Source organism: Paramacrobiotus metropolitanus, unplaced genomic scaffold (genome assembly GCF_019649055.1).
Source record: "Paramacrobiotus metropolitanus isolate TYO unplaced genomic scaffold, Prichtersi_v1.0 Parri_scaffold0000106, whole genome shotgun sequence".
NCBI lineage: Eukaryota > Metazoa > Tardigrada > Eutardigrada > Parachela > Macrobiotidae > Paramacrobiotus > Paramacrobiotus metropolitanus.
Genome location: NW_026570326.1, coordinates 351,700 through 378,366, shown reverse-complemented (window position 1 = coordinate 378,366; position 26,667 = coordinate 351,700). Strand labels below are relative to the sequence as shown.

General features: G+C 47.1%; 3 protein-coding genes across 4 annotated transcripts in view; 2 read left to right on the top strand and 1 right to left on the bottom strand.

Moving 5' to 3' along the window:
- Window positions 1-620: 620 nt before the first annotated feature.
- On the top strand, window positions 621-4,538 carry LOC129597525 (uncharacterized). Its single transcript, XM_055495117.1, has 4 exons — window positions 621-1,357; window positions 1,509-1,649; window positions 3,055-3,106; window positions 3,988-4,538. Exons 1-4 carry the CDS (start codon window positions 1,213-1,215, stop codon window positions 4,190-4,192), a joined length of 543 nt encoding a protein of 180 aa, XP_055351092.1. The 5' UTR covers window positions 621-1,212; the 3' UTR covers window positions 4,193-4,538.
- Window positions 4,516-7,975, bottom strand: LOC129597526 (uncharacterized). The gene is made up of 4 exons (XM_055495118.1): window positions 7,670-7,975; window positions 5,581-5,649; window positions 5,265-5,384; window positions 4,516-4,949 (listed from the first exon to the last, which is right to left on the bottom strand). The coding sequence occupies exons 1-4, from the start codon at window positions 7,731-7,733 to the stop codon at window positions 4,741-4,743; spliced, it is 462 nt and encodes a 153-aa protein (XP_055351093.1). The 5' UTR covers window positions 7,734-7,975; the 3' UTR covers window positions 4,516-4,740.
- Window positions 7,976-9,285: 1,310 nt separating this feature from the next.
- The window catches only part of LOC129597561 (uncharacterized), a 29,541-nt gene continuing 12,159 nt past the window's right edge, over window positions 9,286-26,667 (top strand). The window contains exons 1-5 of one of the 2 annotated variants that reach the window (XR_008691591.1): window positions 9,286-9,783; window positions 10,017-10,178; window positions 10,981-11,136; window positions 11,221-11,292; window positions 12,584-13,431. Coding sequence is in view for 1 of the 2 variants with exons in the window: in XM_055495168.1 (XP_055351143.1) it covers window positions 9,720-9,783; window positions 10,017-10,178; window positions 10,981-11,136; window positions 11,221-11,292; window positions 12,584-12,690 (561 nt within the window). In the remaining variant the exon portion in view is untranslated. Of the gene's footprint in view, window positions 9,784-10,016; window positions 10,179-10,980; window positions 11,137-11,220; window positions 11,293-12,583; window positions 13,447-26,667 lie in introns of those variants that run through there. The other variant, XM_055495168.1, reaches the window with a different exon arrangement.

Sequence of the window (26,667 nt, the reverse complement as noted above, 5' to 3'; positions counted from 1 at the left end):
GGGACCAGGATTACGGCGGCGGTGATCTCAGTTTTCAGTCACCCATTTTTTTGCTGATTCAAAGTGCAACAGAGTTTTTTCCCTCTTACAAGTGATTTCCAACAATTGACCTTTGCTTCAGTGAGACTCAGGGGTCAATCATCAGCTCGTAGCGATGATGTTTTGGCAAGAAAATCAGTTCGAAAAACAGAACCCCATGGGAGGCACTACAAATACATATTTATGACACAGGACTTCAAAATCGATAATTACGGTGTTTGCCCTAAATGGTTTTTGCGCAATGCGCAACAACAAATTTAAAAACCAAGCGTAGTAACTGGTAAGAAGCAACGATGGCGCTAGACACCGTACCCATGAAACGACAGGGAACGATACGTTTCCGCCCTGTAATAACAGCAATAAGGTGGACACCAAAGAAAGCGAATAGAATAAAAGTCTTAAGAATTTGGGAATCATAAGAACATGATGTACAGCGCGGCGCACAGCTGATTTGTCCAGGATTATTATGCCGAATTTATTGTTGCAAAAACCAAATGTTTCCGATTATTTTTTGAAATATTAAGTTATATAATATATTTCTGGTTGTTTAGGCGCAGTAAGATTCCCCCGGATCCGCTCCCGCAAAGCCCTCTCTGAATCGTCGTAGCCATATTGCAAGGAAGCCTCCGCTGCAAGGACAATTAACTTTCACGGGTTAATACGTATTATATTGTTACGTTTAATCGGCGCTGAAAGCATGAACTAAAGAAAAAAATCATACGAGTTGATACGACTAATGACAGAATATGGAGAGAATGCAAAACATCACTGCTCTCAGGCCTCAGTCCTTCTTACACCAATGCCAGAAACCACCTCGGCACTGAAGATTTTGCGCCTGAGATTGCGGATACCATAGCAACTTCAAGGCGTTCGGAAACTGCGTCAATTACACCGATTGTGGCGTTGCGTTTAAGACTTCTAAATGTGTTAACGCTCGTACCCATATAGCTGCAACACAGTAAGTTAAAGTATTGGGTTTTGCTTGACGCGCGATAAGTCCCGATTGTGTACGCTATTGAATGCGTCCTTTTTTGCGTAGCCAGTTTTTACTGTTTAGATAATCATGATGTTAACACTGGCATTTGTTATCCCTTCAAAGTACTAAACCATCTCTCCGTGAATTTTTTACCCTAGCATCGTGGCATAAGTTTTGTTTTTTTGGTATTGCTCTGGATGCTGAAAATTCATTTACATTATTTTATTGAGCCAGTTTATGCTGTTGCAAGTACCTTGTGCATTATGGAAAGCATTATATCTAGTCTTTTCGCGAATTTTCTTGCCCTCGTGGGACTTGTACTGTTGGTTAACCACAGCAGAGGTTTGTCGTAGATCAGAAGCAATAAATGTAGATGGGTCACAGCATCGCATTGTTAGATTCGTGCAATCCGTAGCGGGATTGGTTAGCTGCTTTTGAACTACAAATATGTCAAGTACCCTTATGATGGAACTGAATTTCACATTCTTTTTAGTTTCCTCTCTGCAGTGCTACGGGTGCAATAATTACGATCACAATCCTCGAGGTGGTCCCATTGACTGCCTAAATAAATCAACGAAAACCGACACGCCAATTGAGAAAACCCTTTCGGAAATCAGGATTCTGGACTGTCCGGGTAACTGCGCCGAAGTTGTGACAGGATTTGCAGACGAGCCACGGTCCCGTATGTATGATGTTAACAACTCAAAGAAATTAACGGATAGCAATCCAAACTGGCCAGCATGCCTTAAATGGAGGCTGGCATGGAATGAAATAAAGTTAAAAAACCGACACTGTTGTCGGCTTGTCGCCAACCAACACAGATATGTCCGCTAACCAGTAGACCGGAAGAACAACTGCAGCGCGTGGCTGACGTGACCCATCTACATATTTGTGATTGGTGATTCGTGAACACAGCGCATATCCCAGCTCCAGCTTTCTGTTATGTACGGTTAACAATCAGGAATCCGTTTAATTTCCTGCTAATCAGTTTTCGAACAAATACAGTGCATTTTACAATAGTCTTCAGATTTGGCAATGTAGTGAAGCCGTTGATAATCATTTTAAAATTTTAAGAAACTGTGATAACTTTGGTTTGGTGTATGTATAATTAATTTTCGAACTTATTTATCTGCGCACCGCGCTTACAATTTTTTTTGCGCACTGTGAAAAGACAGGCCTATAAGGGAGGTTCTGGCGCACCGTGTCTGCGTGTAATTCTCCTACAACGATATCTACACACAACAGATAAGTGAGCGCTCTCGTACATCATCATTCGCTACACTCAGGCACTATCTGCGTCTTTTCATTTGTTGTACAAGTATTACATAATATATTAATTTTTCCGGCGGTAGTACTTTATTGGTCAATGACAAAATAAGGAAAGAGACATTTCTCTGGCGCTAGTTTCTTCTCGCTCGATCTTTCCTCTCGCTCGAAATTCTGGCAGTGGTTGCCAAAGCCAGAAAAATAAAAGAAAAAACAGAAGTCATTCATAGAAATAAATAATTGCACCGATGTGCTAACGTATCGCACTAAGCATTGCAGAAAATAGGGCACAGGCAGAGGTAGGGTACGTCATGGAGTGAAACCTACGGAGAGCAATATTGCTCTCCGTAGGTTTAATTTTATTTCTCTGAGCACTCTGGGCAATAACTGTTAATAGTTATTGCCCAGAGTGTTCAGAGCTAATTTTATTCGAACATATTCGCGCGAGCTGGTTTTATTCGCGACCAAATGTTAGGCGCACAATTGATTTACTACCAGCGTAGATGGATAGTCGGGACCGCAAAAGTAGAAATCATGATTAATTGCAAACGTTTACTAACTCAGTTACTTTCGGTAAGCTACTGTTCGTTCGATAGTAATAAATAATAAAGCATGTCCAAAAACCTTTGCTTGGAAACCTTTGCTTGCCTTTGTCTGGAAAATGACGGCACTTAGCAGCAAATCCGTATTCTTTCGGTGAAACTGTATACATAGTGCCAATAGCATGCGTAATAAGCATGGCAACGATTTGAACTAATCCAAATTTTTTTTAGAGAAACGGCTATTAAGATCATGCCAGGACGATTCCTTCAGTGATATGCCTCTGTACGTACAGTCGTATGTACGAACTAAGTCAAAACAAAAGTCAAAATAATACCATTGGCCGTCACTTGTTTCCAAAAATGTACATTCACGAATAGTTTCACTTTTGCGCACTTTGAACACTTTCTTGCGTCGTTTTGTTGCTTATATAGCCAAGTGATTTTGCATATGTATATATATAATTACATTGGTGTGAAAATGGAAAAAACGAGAAACTCATTTCGAAACAGGAAAAAAATGTCAAAACGATCTTTGTGCGTATGCGCATTTTTGTGCGAAATTCAAGTGGAGAAGTTTTTGTTCATGTATTCAATTTAGGCCGAAAGTATCGGGTCTCATCGCTGAAAAGGGGAGGCGGCTTAATCACCTAACAACTCAGTAGAAAGTGACACTGAGAGCCGTGTCCGTATTTCGCTCTGTTTTATTAAGTATACGTTGCCGTTACATATTCCAGGCGGTTAAGCGACAGGTCGCCGCGGGACATTTGATTGATGAACAATTTAGTCCTAGACTCATTACTCATAAACAGTCCATGCGGACTGTTCGTCCGATTTCGTCGTAATGCATTTAGCGGTAAGACAATTGGTTTTAACTTTTAAGGACATTTGTTCGAAGACAATTGCTTTGTTCTTGTTGCAAATAGTTTGATTAGAACTCGCTGCTGCGATTACTTCCCAAGTTTCTGATTCCGTAGAAAAATTCGGCTGTCAGGCACCAGGCCCAAGCAGAGCACCTAAATTCCTAGTTCTGGTTATGCCTTTTCACCCAAATGACAAACCCATTTCCAAACCGATCCTTTAATTGTGCGGCGTATCTGATTCCTATAGGTTTTTTGTCTCTTTCCAGGTGATATTTGTGTTCAATGACTTTGATAATCATTTCAGATTTTTATACGACAAGCCACTAGGATGTTACCGAAAAGACGATTGCAACCCACCTGGCCCATGTCAACATGTTTACTGTATTTGCAACACCCCTCTCTGTAACAACAAGACCGTACTGGAAGTCATTAAATCGGACGCAGACGCAACCGCAACAAATATGTGCCATTGCTTGCTCTTACTTTCTGCTAATTTCTTTATTACCTGATTTAAGAATATTTTTACGAAACAGTTGTGTTTTTTCGCGAATTTGTTTTGGCTTGCCGCGGACAAGTTATCAGGTATAACGTGCACCGTTTCCTGAGTTGTTTCCTGCAGAATCATGGCAAGTACAGCATTAATTTTAATTCAAAATTAATCAAATTTTAATTCAAATTTAGCCCGCGGGGTTACTTTATTATGCATGTTGTTCCGTTAATTAGAAATAATTTGCGATCCCATTAATGTTAAAAAGCCCGTGAAGATATAATCTTGGATGACATGATCTTGATATAAGCCCGTGAAGATACGAGCTTGGCTAAAGTGGTTGACTTTATAGTTTATACTGGACTTACTGCAGTATATACTGTACATTATCGTCCTTATATGTCTACCGCATCAGCACAGCGACAAATACAAATTCACGGGTTACAAATTATGGAACAAGCTTGTACATACAGTGTACCATCCAGCGGAAACTGTGACCGCATTTATAAGTAACATAATCGTAATTTCTCAGAAAATGTACTACAAAATATACAACTGTAATTAATAATTCTATAAATTATCCGGAGCTGTCGTATCTTTAAACCTGCGGTCATTACAGAGATCTAACACGCAAACTATCTGGATTACTTTAATATAATCCAGCCGCTTATTTGTTTGGAATGCTGTTTTGGACATGACAGCATCAGTGTCATAGGAGTAGTTATTACTGGCAACATTTTTAGGAAGCTTATCACAGCCCCTCCTGACCCTCCAACGCACTGTAAAACAGATAAAATACTTCGGTGACCTCTGAATGCTAACCACAAAAATTCAATCAGATAAATTCACGACACTTCCATATGTATTTCGATATGGCTATCTTTTCGAACGATTGCACTGTGTCATGTGTGTATTAACATAATTATCTTACACTCTTCACACACATTTGCGTGTTGCTCTACTAGTATCTGCACTTACGTGCCTACATGCGAAAGTCTACACGTATGTGGGGCCGCATAGTGCAATCGCTCGAAATGAAGAACATATCGAAGTAGTGCTGGTTAGGTGCGGTAATACGACTAAAGTGCAATTACCATGGCTTTCTCCAGCTACACGAAAGCCGACAGCCTGAGTGAAGCAGGCCTGCTCTGTGGATTCGTCGCAAGTGTCTCCGTTTTGGTCGCCCGTCCAGTCGGCGCAACTATCGTCCTCCTCTAAAGCTCACATGTTATTCACAAGAAAACGTGAAATAACCATGTGAAGTTCATATTTCAGGCCATACTTACTGACAACCGTAAGACCTTATAGAATACATAACTTTATTAGGTGACATGTAGAATGTAGTTCTTTACTTTTTAAGCCTGCAAGTTGCTAACTTAGACATGGATCCTTTTTGTCAGTGAACATTACCTGAACAAACGTAACATTCGGCTTTGCCGTTTTTGTCCACCTCCACCTTCTTCAGGCAGTGGATGGCGCCTAGCAGAGCAAACTCAATTTGACAGAAGAAACATTGTGACCACTGCAAAGTTCTCAGTAAATCCATGTTGCTGTTCGCAGCAATAACTTTGACTGGGGTAAAACTTGTTTGGTCGGCCTACTTTACCTTTGCCGCCCCTTTGCCTTTTCCGTTTCACTTTGCCTTTTTCCAGTTTGCCTTTGCCTTTACCTTTGCCGCCTTGAAAACCTTTATCGTTTTAATTTACCGTTTAAAATACCGTTCGAAAAGTCTTTGCCGATGAATAACTGTCAAAAATAAATTACCGTAGCCGCTTTGCCGTATCCCATTTTCTACTTTACGTTTAGGTAAAAAAAATAACATGTAGGTACATCGATATTTGTGGAGCATTACAAATCTATGCTAAAAAATCTCTAAGTAATCACAAAACTGTCAGCGGCAATCGATTACCGCTGGTATTGTATCACTAAATTATTATTACTGATGTACAGGCTGTGCAAATTATTGCACAAATTTTTTTTTACCTCGGCGTGAAGAAGAAAATGGGATACGGCATACGGTGTCAGTAATTTTGGTTTCGTGTGGCAAAGGACTGTAATAATAAAGTTGCGAAAAATTTCCCATATGCACATACAATATAATTATTTCAGTACAAAAATTTTCCGGGGGCATAGTTAATTGGCTATGGCCTCGGAAAATTTCCGGGCGCATAAAAGTGACCATCATTACTGTATATGAGCAAATGTAATGCAAGAGTCAGAACTCAGGAACTCTACACTCTATAATCGGCAGTGTCGTCGGTAATTTTCTGTCAGCGGTTTACCAACGGCAAAGGCTTTTCGAACGATATTTTTGGACGGTAAATTAAAACGGTAAAGGTTTTAACCTGAAAACCTTTAAAACGTTAAAGGTTTTCAGGGCAGTTAAGGCAAAGAAAGGTAAAGTTGAAAAAGGCAAAGTGGAACGGCAAAGGCAAAGGCGGCAAAGGTAAAATAGGCCGACTCAACTTTTTTTCGCATAAATTTTGCCGACGCACGCTAAATTAAAACATTATGGCTGCGTGCGCGGGTAAATACGGGTTTTGGCTGCGTGCACGGGTGATATTTTTGGTTCCGCACGGGTGTTGGCTGCGTGCACGGAGTTTGGGAACGGGTGTTGGCTGCGGGCACGGGATTCCTACACGGGCGTTGGCTGCGTGCACGGAAAATTATTTAAATTGTTTAATTTAAATTTAATTGTATATGTTAGTTATAAATTTTTTACATAATTACTACTTATGAAAACCTGCTCACTTAACCCACAATTTCTCAACGAAAATACCTACCGCAAGTACTGCGAAATTTGCTACTATGTACAAGTAAAGCGGCTTGAGGGTAGTACTACTACGTTGCCTGTTAATATCTATACTTACTTGTTAGTGCAGTACCATGAAGTACTTGAAAGTCACCGTAAGTAGAGTCGAATTAAGACGTGAGAATCTCTGGAGTGTTTTTTTCCATGAAGATTTTTGTATTAAGGTAATGCCATTCCTGTGCCATTCCTGTGTAATATAGCCACGTAAGAATTTCTGTAATACTGCCAATGCTACTGCGTTTCTTTTCGGGATGGATCCTGGAACGGCCACTTTTGAGCAGGATCTGATGCGAAATGCGGACACACTTGTGACTTGGTAGCCGCTTATGAATCATGCAACCGACACCATTTCCACTTGCATCAAGCCGCGTAGAAAACCTCTGAGTCGTAAAATGAAGTGAAACAGCCGTGCACACAGCTGACACCCGTGCGGATCCAAAAAGGTCACCCGTGCACACAGCCAAAGCCCGTGTCCGAACTCCGTGCATGCAGACAGCACCCGTGCAAGCACCCGTGCACACAGCCAACACCCGTGCTTCCCCGTGCACGCAGCATCGACCAAATTAAAAACGTTCTTAATTTATGATGCTGTTCTTCTGTCCGCTCGGTGCGTAAAACTAATCAAAAACGCTGGAAAGTTGTTATTGTCGATATTCTCTCAATTTCAGAGTATTGTGAGTTACTAACCTTGGATTATCAAGATACACAACATGAACCGTTGGTTCCACAAAAATTCGGTTATCCAAGCCATAGCAAAAGCAAGCGGTTATAAAGATCAGCAGCTGTCGGGAAATAAGTAGGCAGGTTCACTGCTTTTGTGGATCAGGAACCGGCAGAGCGGAAAGTAATCGCTTAGTATGACCGAACACCTGATTCTGTGCCTTGAATAAGGATATCCGCACTGCAGTTAAGGTCAAAAACTCTGACTGACAAAAGATTGCCGCAAATGACCTGCAACGAGCGTTTCCATGGTTCGATTAATTTCTCGTAGAGGTACCCTCAATAAAAATTGATGGTGTACAGAGTACTGCATTATTGATGTCGCTCTCAACGGCGAGCCAAAGAGCAGTACGAGTTCCTTCATTACCGGATTTTAACTTGGAATAATCCGTGACTAAGCTCTACTATTATCATTTCTGTGTTTAATTTGTTACTTTGATCATATTATTAAACTATCTTATTGTATCAATGATCCTTAGAAGAACTACGGTGTATAATGTATAATAATACAACAACAACAACAACCTGGACCTCTGCAACGTCGAGAAATTTTTTAATAGTAACTGCTGCTTTTACCCATTCGTAATGCGCATTCGTCACAATTTGTTATTTGACCGACACTACAGAATGTTGTTTGACCAACCGATGCGACCGTAACTGAGAAAAAGTTTTCTTAAGATGGAAATATTGGAGAACAGAAATTCATCACAAAGAGAATATCGATAGAATAGTATCCAGTACATGGCCTGATTTTCTCGACATCATACATTCACGCAGTTGAACGGTGGACAGTTGCTGAATTCACACATTTGGACGTACATGTCCCAAAGGGATGGTGACTTCCACCATCTCTATCCTGGAACTTCCGACTGCACAGAGTGCGCCAAAAACAGCATCAGCGAAAACTAGACGCTTTTTTGCTCTCACAGCCCAAAAATTGCTGTACAATTATTTTTTTGCAATTATTTACTAATTAATTAGGCCAACTCTGGTGTGAGCAACCACGCTAGTCAACGAAGTGTTAATGACATTATTGTCCTTCACGCCCAAGAGATCGAGGGCGTCTAAGTAAATTTAGCGAGTTATTGCTGAAGTGCAGTTCGTACTCGCTTTCAGTTGGAAGCTTAGATAATACTTATGTTTCTTATCATTGAGGGCCTTCATCAAACTCTGCTTTACTATATGTCTCGCCAGCGTGCACAGTTATGTCAGACGAATGGCGCATGCGTTATCCGTTTCGTCTGCTACAGAAATCAGAAACACTCCTAACACCATGTTGAGTGCTTAATATCAAAAAATCTGCTGCGACGTCAGAAATTCTTTTAGAAACCAGAAAGGCGTGCGTACCGCGTAACGATGCAATAGGTACTGCGAAAACAACGAAGACTATCAGGTGTACAGGGTCCATGTTAAAGTATGCAAAGTCTGAAGAGTGAAGGGCACAAAGGACGAAAAGGTTGACTTTAACGTTGTGGAATATTTTGTCAGCTTTGTAGCAAAGCAGTAAAATATCATTAGCTCGTAAATCGTTAGGTAACTACAGCCCGTCCGGAAACAAGAAAAAAGTGTATACAGAGAACATACGCAGGCACTCGTCATGTACATCTCGGCTACATGTGCATATACGTACTGTACAATACATACACGTGCGCCTCGTACAAATTTCCCTGTTTGTGCTTTTGCTCTTGTTTCCGGATGAACCTGTATTACTCGACATACTGTAATAACTACACAAAGATTATCAACACGGATTATACTCTACACAAGGATTATCTTGTCACTAGGGTGGATTTGCATTTAGTTACGTTTGTTCTAGAAGTCATGAGCTTTTAATTAAATACATGCGATGTGGTGATGGAACTACGTCGACGTGTTTGGCTCTTTCTCATCCAGTAATATTTTAGAGCCACTAATACATGAACTGTTGGTGAAATTTACTGATAAACGTGATATTGCAAGGAATCGTTTGTGGTATTCCATGGACTTCTGCTAGGACAAACGCACTAACTGTTTAGAAATGTGGAACTGGAAACAAGTTTTATTAGCCACTATAATTCTGATTTCGATAGCATTTCGAGGAGGTAGGCACATCAAAGTGTGCAAAACCGCCTAATTTTTTCTGTTATTATTGGTGAGCACTGGTGTTCGACGAACTTTAAGCCGATCAGAGATTTTTACGAAAAATTAGCCCTTCAATACAATCGTAAATACTTAACTCAAATTATACTTGTAATTAATAGAATTTAGCTTCTTGCAATCCAGTTTTCTCTCAGTCATGTTTTGCAAAGCGCTTTAAGTGATGTGCCTCATGTAGGACGGGCTATTAAGTGCTACGAATGCCATTACGTGAGCGGAACAGACATTCCTTATGCTGAAGCTTGGAATGATAAGAAAACGAATTGTCTCAACAGCAAAATTGTTGAGTGCGAACCAGGCATAACCCATTGTCGAAACGGAACGCTCTTTTACACAGGCAGTAAGTTGCGATATTGAATTACAACGTGGTACGATTCGTTTGTTTGTTCTGCTGGTTCGGACAAAGCTTTCTGGAATGATAGCCTAGGAACCGGTAGTTTTGTCCACTTCCACACTCTGTTTAATATCCCTTATCGCACTATGTGGCAAATCATTTGCCTTTTTTGGACTAACTGGTATGGCACTCGTTGAGCGGGCAATATTGCTAAAATGAATATCCTGCGAGTGGTTTAAATCTGGCAAAACACGAGAAAAACTGAAGTTCATGTTACAAAAAATACGATAAAGCAGAGAGTGACCAATTAGCTCAATTGAAAATGCATACGTGCACCGTTCCATGCAGCAACGTGTGCGCTACTTGCAGTGTGCATGAATTTTAAAATGTTTCCATATGGGATGACTATGCTGGCTGTGATGCGCTGGTATGTAGATCCAGGCGGATACTTTGGTCGGCATCCAAAGTACACCCAGGCGCTTTGATTGGTGACTGGGTATCGCATGCCCCTCTGCCAGAGAGTTCTGTTCGAATTGTAGTACTAAACAAACTGTCCGGCTAAAATTCGACTTGGTTTTTCGATTCTGGGAATATGCTTAGTACAAGATCGCCGCATGAAAACGCAGACAAACTTGGTAGACGACCTTCCTGACCAAGTTTTGCTCTGTAATTGTGCAATTTTTTCTTGACATTCAGGAACATCAGATATATTTCAGCTGAAGCTCACACTTCCAGCGCTCGAGAACTAACTTACGTTATATTCTGTTTTAACACTGACAATTCCGAGTGGTCATTTTCTACTTTTTAGGTAGTAATTTTCGGTATGATGCTCAGTACTGTGGGTCCAAAGTGGAGAGAGAAGCTGACAGACAGGAGAAACCCTGTGAACCATTTAAAGACCGGGAAGCTACCAGCGCTATACGGTGCCGCTGTGAAACGGATCTCTGCAATGCCTTTCCAAAAAGTTATACCGATTTCTTCACATTACAGAACTTTTTTATGTGTACTGGTATTGATTATCACCTAATGAATTACCACCTCATTTTAGATGAATCATCGAGTACGCAGAGCAGCACCCAGCAAAGTATAGCTTGCCCATTTGCATCGGCCAACCAGTCCGGTCAGTATTGCACTTATGATTGCCGGTCTTGTTGGCAGAAGTCTAATCGATTACCGCGTAGCATGCTACTTCCTGTGCAATACTGATGCAGTTCATGCCTCGTTAAAGACAACCGACGTGCAGCATGTAGAGGTGAAGTGTCCCATCGTTGGACGAACCAACTGCTAGACAATATTTTCCTCACGTTGACCAGCGTCCGGCGAACATTTTATCCGACTACAGGGTTTTGACTATGACAAGAGTGGTTTCGGGTGGGAATAAGCAGTTAAGCCCTGAGATGTTAGAAGGGCCTGTACCGGGTGGCCGAACAAAATGTCGGTCTCCTATTTTGGCCGGTTTCTCGCGGACCATTTGTCCTACCCTGAAGTAGTTAGAGTCGTTCGATAGAAATGTAATTAGCTACTCGAAACAATAAAATCTAAATCTAAATATTAAAACATGCTCATTAATAACGTTTTTAATTAAAAACGTGTGGAAATTTATTTTGTCCCAGCTCGCAGACCTGTGAATCTGGTGATACTTTTTTCCAGCAAGCAATATTTCTGATTTTTCAGCTGAGTTACTTAGCCAAAATCTTCTGCTTTTCAAAGAAAAAAAGCTTTTGGCATGGTGCATGCTCTGAACGAGCTATGCAGTTCCCGCATTTTGTGGCTTTTCGAAAAACTGCACGTTTTTGTCAGATTTTTCCGCTTATTTTAAGGAAAGTTTTTTGCTGCAAAACAGGCTGCAACCAGATAAGCCGATTTGGATGATAAATGTAGCTAAATGATTGCTCTTATGGAAATACGTTTAAGCTTTATGAGTTTCAGAAGCGTCGGAAAGAAATTTAATACTAAAGCTCCGGCTAGCTGATTGCACAAGAATCATATGTGCGGGGCTTTATGCTTACCGCTTCTAGCCTGAACACGTGCAGTAAAGGTCACAGTTTTTTGAAAGGAAAAAAATCAGAAACGTTTCCCCTACCCGAAATAGTAAAGTTATGCCCATGAAAACACTTCGTCGAATAACGGCGATTTTGAATTAAAAAATGGCAAATTTGAGTTTTGGGTTTCCGGCACATCGTCCAACTCCACCCATTTTTTCCAAAGAATTTTTAAAAAATTTAAAGCTTTGTGTAATGTTGGTTTTCCATATTTTTTATATGGAACGAAGACTGGCTCTTTCAACTGAAATTAGGAAGTTGTCAGTGTCTTTTAGAGTAGTCTACCCATCTCAGTGTCTTTTAGAGTCGAGAAATAAAGCTGCAAATCCACATCCGATTACTTTGTACAACTTTTTCTTGGTATTGTAGCAGATGGTGGTATAACGCCGGTTCCGACGGTGTGGTTGCGTTTTGGACTAGGCGCGGGATGTTTGGCTGTTAGGTTACTCGTACTTGGATGGCTTGAAAACTGGTAGCAGGCTGGTTCAAGCCGACCCATTGGGAAGTGCAAAAAGGTTTGCGAAAAGATGAGAAAGGAATAAGGCAGTTGGATGCAATGGATCAGTCGGCTCAATTACGTACACTGAGTCATTGTGTCAAATGCAAATGACCGGTATAATTCAATTCATGTTTTGCCCTATGATTCTTAGGCTCCGATTAGTCTTTTAAAGCAGCCATCTGAAAACGTACTGTGCACTGCCTACAGTAATCAGATTAATTGTAATATGTAATTATTATGGTTCATATTGTGTTACTATGGCTTAAATGCTTAGAGATATTTTCCTTTACGAATTTCTTTTTCACAGATTAAGCTGTATTTCTGCGAATACTTAAGGAGCACGACGACAAGATGTTTTTTTGGATCAGTGTTGTGGTATTGTGGTTGGATATTAAGTACTAGTATTAACTATTAACATTCTTGAAACGATCGAGAATTGTTTAACGTTATTATTAAAAGCATACTTTCGACAGATATGCGGTGGTATTACAAACAACAACTACTACAAATTTGTAGAACACTGGGCATCTAGCTAAGGAGCCACAATTTTGAATCACATGCATGGCTCGTTATAAGTGGCAAAGTGTGCCATAGTTTTGTAAAAGCATCGGTAACTTCCATATTGAACGAGTATATTTCCCTGGATGATCTCCCTAAACTATGGTCCGATGGGAGTCGATATTTCTGACCACGATTATTTTAAGGACATTTCACAAAGGTATGGCCCCACCCTAATTGACGAACCAGTGTTGCAACATGATTTCTGCTACGATTGAAAGGGCACACTGCTATTAGAGTAAGTAATTCAACTATTGAGTACACTGTACTACATCGTACTATTATTATACATTGTATATAATTATAATTATACTACAATACATTGTACTACTATTGTTAGTATTTTAATGTCAGAGACCGCACACTCGAGGCGGTAGACACCTCTTGTGGCTTTGCTCTGTCGCCCGCCCGCGCACGGCTACTCCATTCGTGCCGCGCTATTACGCTGCTCACTCAGCGTATACTTTGTCTACGCTGACCAATCAGCGCATTTCCGCACTCTTGGGGGCGGAGCCCAGCGCCTACGAGCGATTCCATGCTTTACGGCATCAGCTGTTGCATACCTGCAGCACGCTGCATCAGTACACTTTTACCGACTTGCGCGCTCGCAGCTACTTTTCCACAGCATACGCCGCATTGGCATTTCTGTGTTGTTTTGTGGTTGCTTTATTGTTATCACAATAAAGGCATATTTTGCCCCCATTTTTCGCTCTGCTTCCGTGTCACATCTGACATGGTAGCAGTATCGTTCGGTTTTCCTTCCCGGAATCCTCTGATCTCCCAGTGAAGGCATCATATCGGTCGAACTACGCTGATCGCCTATAAGTAGGCCAGCCAACCCGCGACCATCATCTCCTGCATCATACGGATCTCACTGGAGATCCGCAGCGCGACGGAATACTCATACGGGTCAGGTTCATAAGTGGACCTCCCGCAGCTTTGGCTCCCCGCGCAAAAACTGCGTTGGGTACGTTCCAGCTGACCAAATAAGCGCCCTACCGGGTCGCGTTGATACGGGTCAGGTCTATAAGTAGACCTCCCGCAGCTTTGGCTCCCGGCGCAAAAACTGCGTTCGGTACGGTCCTGTAACTCCATTACGCCCTATCGGGTGCGCTAGCGGCCCTTACGGTTGACAAGGGTGAAGGGGATCGACGGAGCAGCAGTTTGGACGAGAAAAACTCGGTAAGACCAGACTGTGACGCTTAGGTTTTCGTAGAACTTTCGAAAATTTCGAGGTTTCCGCGTAGAACCCGATCAAAAAACCCTTCATAACTTTTTAACCGCTTATCCGATTTGCTCTAAAATAGCTTTTTCGGATTCCTCGTGAAATTCTGTCCTAAAAAAACTAAACAGAACTCTCGAGAAAATTTTTCCTAATTTTTTACGAATTATCGGCGAAAAACAACCGCCATTTTGTCCAGCCGGAATTTTCGCGAAAAAGTCGCGTGACGTCAGCGTGGTGATTTTCCATAAAATTTCGACCAATCAGAACACGTGGGAAACTTCCCCGTGTTATAACGTCGTAGTGACTCATTCGATTTTTTTGAATTTTGCTCACGGCACGCTACTCGTGACGTAGAGCTTACTGCAAGACCATTTCGTAACTGACGTCACACTGGTCAGTAAGTAACATAGGGCCATAGGAAGCTAACGCTAAACCTGAGCTCTAGCGTACCTGACCAGCCCCGACCACGCGACCAAACCCAACGTTCCGGTCCGGACCAAGACCAAAGAAATTTTCTAAGTCCCAATACCATGGGCCAAATCGAAAGCGCCTTGGCCAAGGTGATGCCATACACCAGCCATGAGCAACTCCAACGGAGATTGCTCAGTCCTATGGACGGCGCCAACCCAACGAATATAAGAAGCACTGCGAGCTACGCTACACGAGAGCCAGGACCTTACCGGTTCCGCAGCACCAAGCCAAACAGCTCTGACCCAGACGAGCCAAACTCGGCCGGCCAGAGTTCGGTCGAGGCCAAAGCCAGGCGGCAAACAATCCTGCCAGTCGACTTGAGACAAGGACGTTTGACGCCACCCGGGACGACACATTCCAGGAGGCATCCGATGGTTTCCGAGGCCAACCAGCCTCAGGACGGCCAACCTGGCGCCGATAGGACGGCCCAAGCCAACAGTGTCCTCGGACTTGGCACAACAACCGGCCATACCTGGCCCGGGCTAAGTCCAACCTGAGGCGCCAACGGCGGCCACAGGTGAGGACAAGACACGCCATACCGACCAGGCCAAACAACTTGGCCTGTCCAACCTTGATGTCCAGGATCTGACAGCACGTCCAACCCTACCGGGTTCGGACCAGGTCCAACCTAAGGCACCAACGGTGGCCAAAGGTGGACGCAAGGCCAAGGGCCAAGCCAAAAAGGCTGGTCCAAAGGCAGACGACCAGGGCCAACAGCCCATGAGTCAGTCGCCCATCATGTTTGACATCGATGGCTCTACACAAACAACGCCATCGCCGACCAATGACGTCATCGGCGCGTCTGGCCCGTCCAAACCGGACCGAGAGCCAATTGTGGACCTGGCACAACTGAACAGGGCCACAGCCAGGATGGACCTTAATCAGCCCACCTGGGACACACACAGCGCCAGCGTCAGCCCGCCAAAGCTGATCCAGGCAACCTGGCCTGAGAGTCGACGAAGTCGACCAACTTCGGACCACTGTACGGACCTGACCAAACAGCTGGCGGACATATAGCCGCCCTAGCATCTGAACGTTGGATGCAGGACGAAGTCTCTAAGCACAAAGACCTTGCGTCCAAATCGGACGCAGAGGCCAAGCGTGTCTCGGCCATACTGGCCCAGACCCAACTTGAGCTAACTCAGCTCAAGTTGTCACCATGTCCCAACGCTGAGCGAGACCAGCTCGGCAGGAAAATCCACAGCCTAGAAATGGCTGTGGCGGGACTTGAAGCCCTGCTCGCCTCTACGAGGAATGAGCTGGCCAAAGCCAAGGATGACTTGAATGCGGCCCGGACACCATTGACGAAACCGATTCAGAGGCGGACCGCCTCTCGAATGAAAATGAGCGTCTAACTGACGACTTGGCCAACCTGCAGGACGAAATTAACCGCCTGCGGAACGGCTACAATCTTCTTTATGAGAGCCACCAGAATCTCATGAAGACTATTCAACAGGGAGGACTGATGAGCCAAACGGTTCAGCAGAAGGAAGCACAAAACGTGCAACTCCAGCAACAGATTGTTGCCCTCCAGAGCCAGCTCAATACCGAAGCGACCATTCGGGCACAACTTGAGCAAAACAGCGCCATTGGACATCAAAACTTTGTCCAATTGGAGCAGGCCTTCAACCAAGCCAAACAGGTGATCCAGGGCCAACATGACCGGATCATACAGAGGCTAATAACGCCGGCCTGGTCAAAGACTACCAGGCGGCCACCAACGCATAACCGAGCTGAACGAGGACCTGGAAAGGCTAAGCACGGAAAACGCCTGCTTAGATGCGGAAAAATCACATCTTGAGAACTTACATTCCGAGATGTCCGCGGAACCACCGTCCTATCACACCTTTTCCGGACTCGATACACAACGCCGACAAGAAAAGTCGACGAGGCTTTTGCGGCAGGGCCAACGCTTCTACCGCGAGCCAGTGTATCACCAGCAGAACTATAACGTTAACATGGCTGTGGAAGGACCATCGGTTGGACGTCCCCCAACGGGGCCAACCATACCTGCGCCTCCCAGCCCGGTGGACCGCGGAACATCAACGGCGACAGTAACACTGCCGCCACCACCAGTCCCGGTCACCACATCAGCCACTATCGGTCCAACGACCATAGTGACGCCTGCAACGCAGACTCATCCGTCGGCGTCAAGCGGGCCAGGCTTTGACCCAAGCCAGACGATACCCAGCCACAGCTATTTTGGGTCAAGGCCACAGTATCCGTCCTTGTATCCATCAATATTCCCGAACATGGACTTCAACTTTTAGTCCACATCCGGCCACAAGCCAGGCTCAGACCAGCGGCATGGATCCGAACCGGACCAGCCTGCCGAGCCCAATGTTCGGGACCATCGGCCACACAAGGACAGATGGGAGGCCAAAGTGGTACACCAACGGTGTCACAACCACTAGTAGGCCAACTAAGCCTATTTGGCCCTCCTATCTCGGCGGCAGCCCAAACGGGCCAAGCTCAGCCACAAATGGGCCAAACCACGCCCATGGGCCAAAACGTGCCCCAACCACCAGGCATACCGCCAACAGCGGTCATGCCACCAGGACCAGCAGCCCAACCAGGCCAGGGCCAGAATGCGCCCATGTTGGTCCAGCTCCCGAATGGAGCATATGGATGGATGTCCTCTAACGGGGCCATCCAGATCACACCGGGACAGCCAATGTTGGCTCAACCCCAGCAGGTGCCACAGATGCCACAGCAACACCCGACACCTGCCCCGTCGCCACCGGTCAGTCCTTCTCTCTCAACAAGAGAGCAAATTAAGGAAATGGCCAAAGAGATGGGAAAAGCTACCGCAAGAGCTCAAGTCCGCACCGCGTTGCCAAAATTTGATGGTAACAAAACCATGGTGAAAGGATGGCTCGCTCAGGTCCGACGGATCTGCAAGCAGTCGTCTGATCTGAACCAACCAGATCCGGACTTTATGAGCCGAATTTACATGGCCCTATTGGACGCTGTAAAGGAATGGTACACTGGCCAAGCCAATCGTGAAGACGAGGACGGCTGGACAGTGGAAGAGTGGCTCCAAAAATTTGCCACTCGATATGGAGATGACAACCAGCAGGCCACTGCCATGGGGGAAATCACACACCGGTATTACCAGCACGGATCTGAAACCCCAGAGCAGTATTACGATGCCCTGCTGACTCTCCAGACGCGCGCCGGCCTAGACGACACGATGACTCTTCACTTCTTGCGAGAGAATGTGAAAGAGACGGAACTGCGCCGCGCTTTAGACATCCGGATACCGAAGTCACCGGCAGAATTCCGGGACTATGTCCGGCAATACACAATGGGAAAGCCGGAGTACGAAGGGAAGGCGGGCCGCGGATACTCAACAATCCGAACGGCCATACAAACGCCATTAGCCCAAGTCGTACCACAACAACCGGCACTCTATCCTCCGCAAGCGACACAAGCCCAAATTGAGGCAACATACGCCGCCATCGCGGCCCTGAATTTAGCCTCCCCACAACGTGGGAACACACCGCCCAACGGCGGTAGTGGCGGCTATGGCCAGGCCCTAAACCAGGGCAACTACGGTTACAGCCAGGGCAACAGCGGCGGAGGACCAAAGGGCAAGTTCTCCAAGGGCCAAAACGCTAGCTTTAACGGAAACCAAAGCGGCAACAGCCCCGGAGGACAAAACCGAAGCCCAGGAGGCCAGAGTGGCCAACGCCAGACTCTGAGCCCCGAAGAGGCCCGCAGACAAGAGGACATATACATCGACAGAGTCGAGCGTATGTTCGAACGATGGGCCAAAGATGGAAACATCACTTGCAGCCACTGCCTGTGGGGAAACCACCCAAACAGGGCTGTGGCTACGCGAACAGGCCATATGGCGAAAATCCAAACCGAAAATGGTATTTGGATTGGCGAAATCGCTATCAGAAAGGCTACCCTACCGGGTCAGCCAATCCTAACCGCCTCGGCTTAGTGCCACCCAAACAGCCCAGACCACAACGTGGTAATGGGGGGAGTGGCAGCCGAAGGCAGTCCACCGGCTCAGGAAATGGGTCTGGTGGCGGCAACCGGCAGAATGGTCCAAAGCAGGGATACCAGACGCCAGCCAATGAAAGGGCAGCGTTACCACCCATATCGGACCAGCTGGTGAAGCCAAATGGCAAAGGCGGCGGCGGCCTTAGCCGGGCCAGCCCAACCGCGGGAAACGCCTAAGGTCGGGGAGTATCGGCAACTCACCTGACCTAAGACCGGAACCTAAACCGCCGGACATAACGATAACGCCTGTACAGTTACTAACCCATATGGATCCCAAACTAACCCAAACGGCTCAACAGCCCACTAGCGGATCCAGGCTTTGCGCCAAACCAGCGCCTAAGCCACCTGGCTCTAAAAATGATGCCAGGCCGACAGTCGCACTGCAGGCGACCAAGTCGATTTTCGGAGCCTCACCTAACCCCAAGGCAAACCGACCCCCAAAACTCGGAGCCTCAACCAACCCAAAGGCCAACCGAATACGTGGCAAAGCGAGACGTCGCACCACGAACATGACGTATCCACAATCGGCGTCAGACACATCCTCCGACAGCGCACCGGAAGGATGTTCCGTACAAGATACGGACAGCGAGGTCGGATCCCTAAAAGACTGGACAACCGAACCTCTCGAGGCGTCTACTCCTCGGATCTGTGAGCTCCAGAACCGTGGACAGCCCTCGGCACCACACCAACGGTGCGAACCATCACCAGCTCACGGACCTTCCTTAACACCAAAAACATGTTTTCGACCCTACGGGTAGCGGAAACACACCACAGGAAGATTCTGTCCAACAGGAGCCTCCATCACCTCACTACGCTCCTGACGATCCAGGACCAGTGTCGCTAATCCCCATTATACCGGTGATGCGCGAAGTGACAGTTGGCTTGGACGAAAACCGCAAACCGAAAACCGTCAGAGCATGGACACACAAAGTCCACATTGGACCAGTCCACACGCTCGCCATGCTGGACACTGGAGCGGAGACATCCCTCATCAGCCAGCAATTCTGCACCGCCAATGGCATCAAAACAGAGCCATTAGGACGGAACACCAAAATCTTTGGTGTTGGCGGCCAAACCGCCTTTGTGGTCTCCCACTGCTGCACCGTACCGGTGACACTGCAGGGATACAAGAGCCACCACACGTTCTTCGTCCAACCGACGTTAACGGACGTGCACGTATTACTTGGATGCGACTTTCTCCACTCCAAGTTTACGTTCATCCTTAAGCCAAACGAAGAAATCGTTTGGGACGCGGTAAAGTCTATCCCGATACCAGAGGCACCGGGACCCGATGATGAAGTGAGAGTTAATCGGCTTGATCACCCGAAAAGTTCTCCTTCTACCTGCAGGGAATGCCTGGACACCATTGAAAGCCTCATATGGGAGCTGCGCGTCCATAACGCAATTGAGCGTTACATGACCCAATTCCGTGCAGGCATACTTAAGCCAAATCACGGGATAGCAAAGACTATCCCGATACCAGAGGCACCGGGCCAACGGCCGGTGCCTGACAGAGAAATTAAGGAGAACCTGGTCCAGCGATACAAGACTTGGTTAACAGGAGTGAGAAACTTCCTGGAATACCGCGCTGGCCGACTCTTTGCCCTAGAAGAATGTTGGCTACAAGAAAAAGGCGCACCACTAACGTGGCCGCAGTTAGCCGACCAATATGGACCATTCGCCCAAGAACTGGATGACTTGGTCCAAGAAGGAGCTCTTTGGGAGGACGAACGTCTAGCCCTAGTGTGGGAATACAGGGAGTACCACATGGAAGCTCCGAAAGCACTCCAAAAGATGTGCACAGATCTCTTCGAAGAAATCATAACACTTCGAAGACGAGTGGCCGAACATCCTGACTTAACCGTCAGCATATGGCCACAATACGACCTGAGCCTGACTAACGTTAGGACAATACCGGAACCATTGCCAGAAGCAGCACCGCATATAGCGACAAAAGTGCGCTTCAACGACGGCCCACACCCAGAACAGGGAGGCCATCGAAGGGACACCAGCCAGAACGAGCAGGACCCTTCATCGGAGGAAGTCCAACTGACTTGTCCTCTATGTGGAGACGGCGTTGAAGCAGTAATACGGGCCATACAAACCCGTTCGGCTCAACGGTGGGCAGGAGGCCGACCAGCCTCGCCACTCCCTAACGGGAGCCGTCCAACCACTTTGGCGGAACCGGACGAACCTGAGAAGCAGGCAATCGCAACCGGGAGGCCAGAGATCCAAACAGTGGATCTCACAGCCAAACCGCCACCAACAGTGACCGGCGGCGTGCCAACCTCTAACGAGGACAATGGCCAGCCAAAGCCTGAGCAGGACGATAAACCCATGTCTACCGACTCGGACGTCCAAAGCTCAAGTGACTCACCGGACACGGACTCCGACAACCAATCGTCGGAGGAGTCAAGTGATGAAGAAGAGGACACAGAAATTCTCCAGCTCCGAGCCGAGGCACCGGTAATCCGCAAACTGCGGACCGAACGTCCAACTGACGGCCTTAAGGAGGAGAGAGAAGTTGTCTTCGTCCACCAGCGGTACACTTTACCAGCGTACTCAACCTGCTTGATCAAGGTCCGGTCCTATCGGACTATGGACCCGGGACGGCCAATCCACTTTAAATCGCTGAGACGACCACACCGCTTGGTCTTACCGATCGAAGCAGAGGTCCAAACTCGACATGGCGAACATGCGTGGATTCAGGTCCAAAACAAGTCCCTGAGAGACCAAATCCTCCGCAAATGTGCAAAGATCGGCCATATGTACTACAGTGACATATATGAGCCGGACATCAAGAAGGACGATGTAGATTGGTTCATTCCCAATGCCGACGCCTTACCATGGCCAAAGGTGGCAGGGAACAATCCAAACCGGTACCGCACCATTAACGACCATGCTATGGTCCGGGCAACTGAAAAAGTGGAACTCCCACCGGAGTCCATAACCCCGGTCCAAGTTAGCATCGACTTTCCCGTCGACCCGAGACAAAAACTTATGTACCTCGGAAGCCAAGACACCAAACGGAGTCTGGCCATGCTCGACGGACCAGTCCAGCATAATGGCACTAGTTTCACCATGCTGGTGTCAAACTACTCCAAAGAGCCCCATATACTCCGGAAAGGAGTCAACATGGGCCAAGTGGAGCCATACGAGGAAATCTCGGATGACGATTACGTCAAAATCAATTCCCTCCAAACCGGAGAGGAAGATCCAGAAACGGAACGCGAAATCCGCGCCCACATCGCCAACGCACATTTTGGCGACCACCTGACCGAGGAGCAGATTGCTCTACTCCGTCAGGACTTATGGGAACTCAGGGCCATATTCCCGACGTCCAAAAAGCCTTATGGCGACGTCAAAGGAGTGACCCCACGTCATAGAAGTTGGCGACGCTGCACCAATCAAAATGAACCCAACCCGAACGAGTTGGAAGGGACGAGAGTTCATAAATAAGCACGTCCAAGAAATGTTGGACCAAGGCGTCATTGAACCGTCCATGGCAGCGTGGAGTTTCCCAGTGGTCCTCGCTTCAAAGAAAAACGGCGACGGGACCATGGGCACCAGGTTCTGCATAAACTACATAAAGCTGAACTCGGTGACCAAAAAGAATAATTATCCATTGCCCAATCCAGACGAACTCCTGGATCAATGTGCAGGCAACGCCTATTACGGCAAGGTAGATTGTCAGTCCGGATTCTGGCAAATTCCTATGGACCCAGCGTCCATGGACTACACTACCTTCGTGACTCCAGAAGGGATGTTCCGGTTCAAACGAATGCCGTTTGGCGTCTGCAATGGGCCAGCCACATTCCAAATGACAATGGACAAGATTATGGCGCCGGCCCGCAAACAAGGCGGCGTCTTCGCATACATCGACGACGTGATATTCTTCGGCAAGACATTCGAGGAATTTAGGAAGGCGTTCAGAAATACGCTCCTTTGCCTCAGAGACGCCGGATTCACGATAAAACCGTCGAAGTGCGAATTCGGAATGGAAAAACTCCAATTCCTTGGACACATCCTCAGCAAGGACGGTGTCCATACTGATCCCGAGAAGGTAGCGGCCATCGCCGAGAAACTACCGCCCAAGACCAAGCGTCAACTTCGCTCGTTCCTTGGACTCGCCAACTATTACCGGAAGTTCATTCAGGGCTACGCCCAGAAAACTTCCAAAATGTACGAACTCCTGCGAAAGGAAAGTTCAGTCAAGAACGACTGGACTGACGCCCACACCGCCGAGTTCAATGAAATCAAAAAGGCCCTAACGGAAGCCCCAATATTGGCTAAATTCGATGCGACCAAACAGACCACCATCGAATGTGATGCAAGTGGCGCTGGCATCCGAGCCATACTCAGCCAGAACTCGAGGCCAATCGCCTACGCAAGTCGTGTCCTACATGGCGCTGAGAAAAACTACGGCGTGACCGAATGGGAATGCTTAGCCGTAGTATGGGCCGTCCAAAAGTTCAAGCACTACATTGACCACGGACCTTTCACAGTAAGGACGGACCATAGAGCCCTAACGAACCTGCTTAGATGCGAGTCTAACCGGCCCGGCATCAATCCTCGTCTTACTCGATGGGCCCTCGCCTTACAGGGACGGGACATCACTATCGAGTACAAACCTGTCACATTTTGTGACAATGCTGATGCATTGTCCAGATGGCCACTCGAACGGGACGATGACAAAGGTCCACATGAAGAGTTGGACCAAGTCCCTAATTTCGAGGACTATAAGGACGAGATCCCAGCACGCATCATAAAGGTGCGCAGGCTGCAAGTCACGGACGAGGACCCCGCACCGAATGGGACAAGCCTCTCCTTCCTGATTGTAACGCAATCAGTGACTGGAACGAATTCAGCACGGCGGACATACGGGTCATCAATGTACTGGCACCCACACCGGGAGAGCCAGAGCCCGAGGTCCCACCGTGTCCAGAAAAAGTCACGGACCGCACCGCGCAAGAACTGCGACGGATGCAGCACCGTGATGCAACTCTGGCTAAGAAAATCCACGAGTTGGAACAACAAAGCGAAATGGACAAGAGGTCCAAATTACCTGAATATTATCAGATGGACAAAGGTGTGCTCTGCCGACTCACCGAAATCAATGCGAAACTCGAAAGGAGATTCGTTGTCCCTCTATTTATGCGGAAAAACATTATCCAGTCCCTCCATGATGGAAAAACAGGGAACCATTTTGGATACCGCAAGACCATTGAAGCAGCCAAACTCCGGTACTATTGGGACCGCATGAGCTGCGATATACACGACTACATCGATCGATGTCAGACGTGCATCTTTGGCAAAGTACCGCGGCGAGCTACCTACGGTAAGCTGCAGCCGACCGAAGCTGTTGCGCCTTGGTACCGCGTCTTTGCTGACTTCAAAGGACCCTTACCGGTGACTCAAACCAAGAAGTACCGGTACATTGCTGTGGTGGTCGACCAAATGACGAAATTCACCATAGCCAGGCCGACCAAAACAAACTCGGCCAAGGAATTCGAGAAGTTCTTTGTCGAAGAAGTCGTATTAAAATACGGCATGCCACACACAATGCACTCCGATCGGGGCACGCATTTTACGGCAAAATCCTTCGCCAAAGTGGCGAAAATCTTCGGCATCAAGCAGACCTTCGGATCCGCATATCATCCAGAGGGCCAAGGCCAAGTCGAACGCCAGATGCAAACGATCTGGGACGGAATTCGAAACTTTGGCGGCGCCGGCGACGAACATCGTTGGCACCGGGCCCTACCTTACGTGATTTCCGGCATGAACCGTGCCGTTCACGCAACCACCGGATTCTCGCCATACCACATGCTGTATGGACGAGAAATGACCATACCACAAGACGTCCTCGCTGGGACCAACGTCCCAGAAACATTTACGACTAACGAACGTTATGTCAAGAGGATGCAGCAGCGCCTGAACCGGGCGCATGAAATCGCGAAAACGCGGATCGAAGAAGGATTCCTCAGGGACGCGGCCATCTACAATAAAAAGAAGTCGCAGGCCGAGTTCAAAAAGCGGGACCTGGTCACCCTGAAGAATATGATAGACGACCCGACCAACCCAAACAAGTTCGAAGGCGTCTACATCGTCATCGGCATACCCAAGCCGAATACTTATTGGATCCGAGAGCGGGACACCGGTGTAGAACACACCGTATGTGTCGATCGCCTAAAGCCATACCTTAATCCGGACGGCCCAACTCGCAGAATCACACGCTCAACTAAAAAGAAGGGCGGCGACGCCGAACCGGAAGGTACAGAGTCAGGAAGGTGCACTACCAAGACAGAGCCGGGAAAAAGCAAGGATGCAGCTTCCCCGGCAGCTCCTCCCGAAACCAAACCGGAGGAGCTGCTGAGGAAGCAGAAGCCTGGAAAGGGCCCGTCCAAGAAACTTGTGGCGGAGCAGCAAAAGACTTTGCAAATCCCCGGCTATGGCCCATCTGACCCAAAGACATCAGACCAAGAGCCACCAATAAAACGTGGCCCAGGCCGACCTCGAAAGGCCAAACCGGATTTCGAGACACCGGCGCTTCAAAAACTTCAAAACCAGCCGTTAGCCGTCATTGACCCGACTTTGGCCCCGGCGGAACCAGAAAAAAGGACATCCGCTACGGACAAGCCAGCGGTGACCGAGGAGCCAAAAGTGGCCCCGGCGCCTAAGGAAAAGCCCAAAAGACCAAAGACGCCTAAAAAGCCTAAGGCAACCCTTACGGCGCAGCAAGTCCTAGAAGAGGACGTAGTTGCTGAAGACGAGGCGGATAAAGACTTGCTCACCCGCATAACCACAGGACGGGAAAAATCTGAGAAAGTCTCAAAGGGCAAAAAGCAGAAGTCCAATACGGTCCTACCGGACGTATCGGACAAGTCCAGTACAGTCCCACCGGATGTACTGGACAAGACGGTTGATAAGGCTGGACAGAATGACCTTAAATAATATCTGACATAGTGGACTTAGAATTAGTCTAACTAACCATAAAATCTTACGATCGTCTCCGTGATCTGCTACCGAAACTAACCTAAAACTAACTAACTTAACCTAAGACCAGTAGCTTAAAAATAGCTTAATCTGGTCCAATAACGGATATTCGTTGTGGTAGCTTAGAAGTAGCTAGCCGTACGTTAAACTAAGTAAGTAGGTAGGAGTCTAACACCGCGTGATTCATCTCGTGACAGCGCCCCATTCAACGATGGAAGGACGCCGCCGCCGCACTGATCGTTCTGATGACTCCGACCGAAGTAACCGCACACACCCATATTCACGACCGGAATCCCGGTCGGGCGGATCCTCCACTCGGTCGTCTAACCGGCCTCCGAGTGTCCAGGTACCCAATATCAGAGCTAACTTAACTGCTGAGCAGCTGGCGACTATGTCAGTTGGCCCAAATCCCCGGGCCGACACACCGCTACCGCGGGACCAGCCTCTGCCACCTCGAGCCATTCCGCCACAACTTTGGCCGCCAGGGACACGCTCTGATGTCACTGGACTCTTGGTGAACGCAGCAGTAGCTGGCAGCCAGCCAAGCTCTACGTCGGGCCAAACGGTCCGTCGTTATCCTCACGGCCGTACTGGCCCACCTCAACCAATCTTGTATGGTGGCCTACCGACCACTTCGGCAAATCAGCCGGTTTTTACAACTGCGGCAGTCGGGCCAACGGTCACGACTACGCC

What these genes read in the sequence shown, in the direction of transcription:
- LOC129597525 (XM_055495117.1), top strand. Translation starts at nt 1,213, where the DNA reads ATGCTGAAAATTCATTTACATTATTTTATTGAGCCAGTTTATGCTGTT. An exon ending in GTTGGTTAACCACAGCAGAG is followed by an intron (nt 1,358 to 1,508) that starts GTTTGTCGTAGA and finishes CATTCTTTTTAG; the next exon opens with TTTCCTCTCTGCAGTGCTAC. An exon ending in CAGGATTCTGGACTGTCCGG is followed by an intron (nt 1,650 to 3,054) that starts GTAACTGCGCCG and finishes AATTTTTTTTAG; the next exon opens with AGAAACGGCTATTAAGATCA.
- LOC129597526 (XM_055495118.1), bottom strand. Translation starts at nt 7,733, where the DNA reads ATGGCTTGGATAACCGAATTTTTGTGGAACCAACGGTTCATGTTGTGT. An exon ending in CGAATGTTACGTTTGTTCAG is followed by an intron (nt 5,385 to 5,580) that starts GTAATGTTCACT and finishes TGTGAGCTTTAG; the next exon opens with AGGAGGACGATAGTTGCGCC. An exon ending in TGTAGCTGGAGAAAGCCATG is followed by an intron (nt 4,950 to 5,264) that starts GTAATTGCACTT and finishes TCTGTTTTACAG; the next exon opens with TGCGTTGGAGGGTCAGGAGG.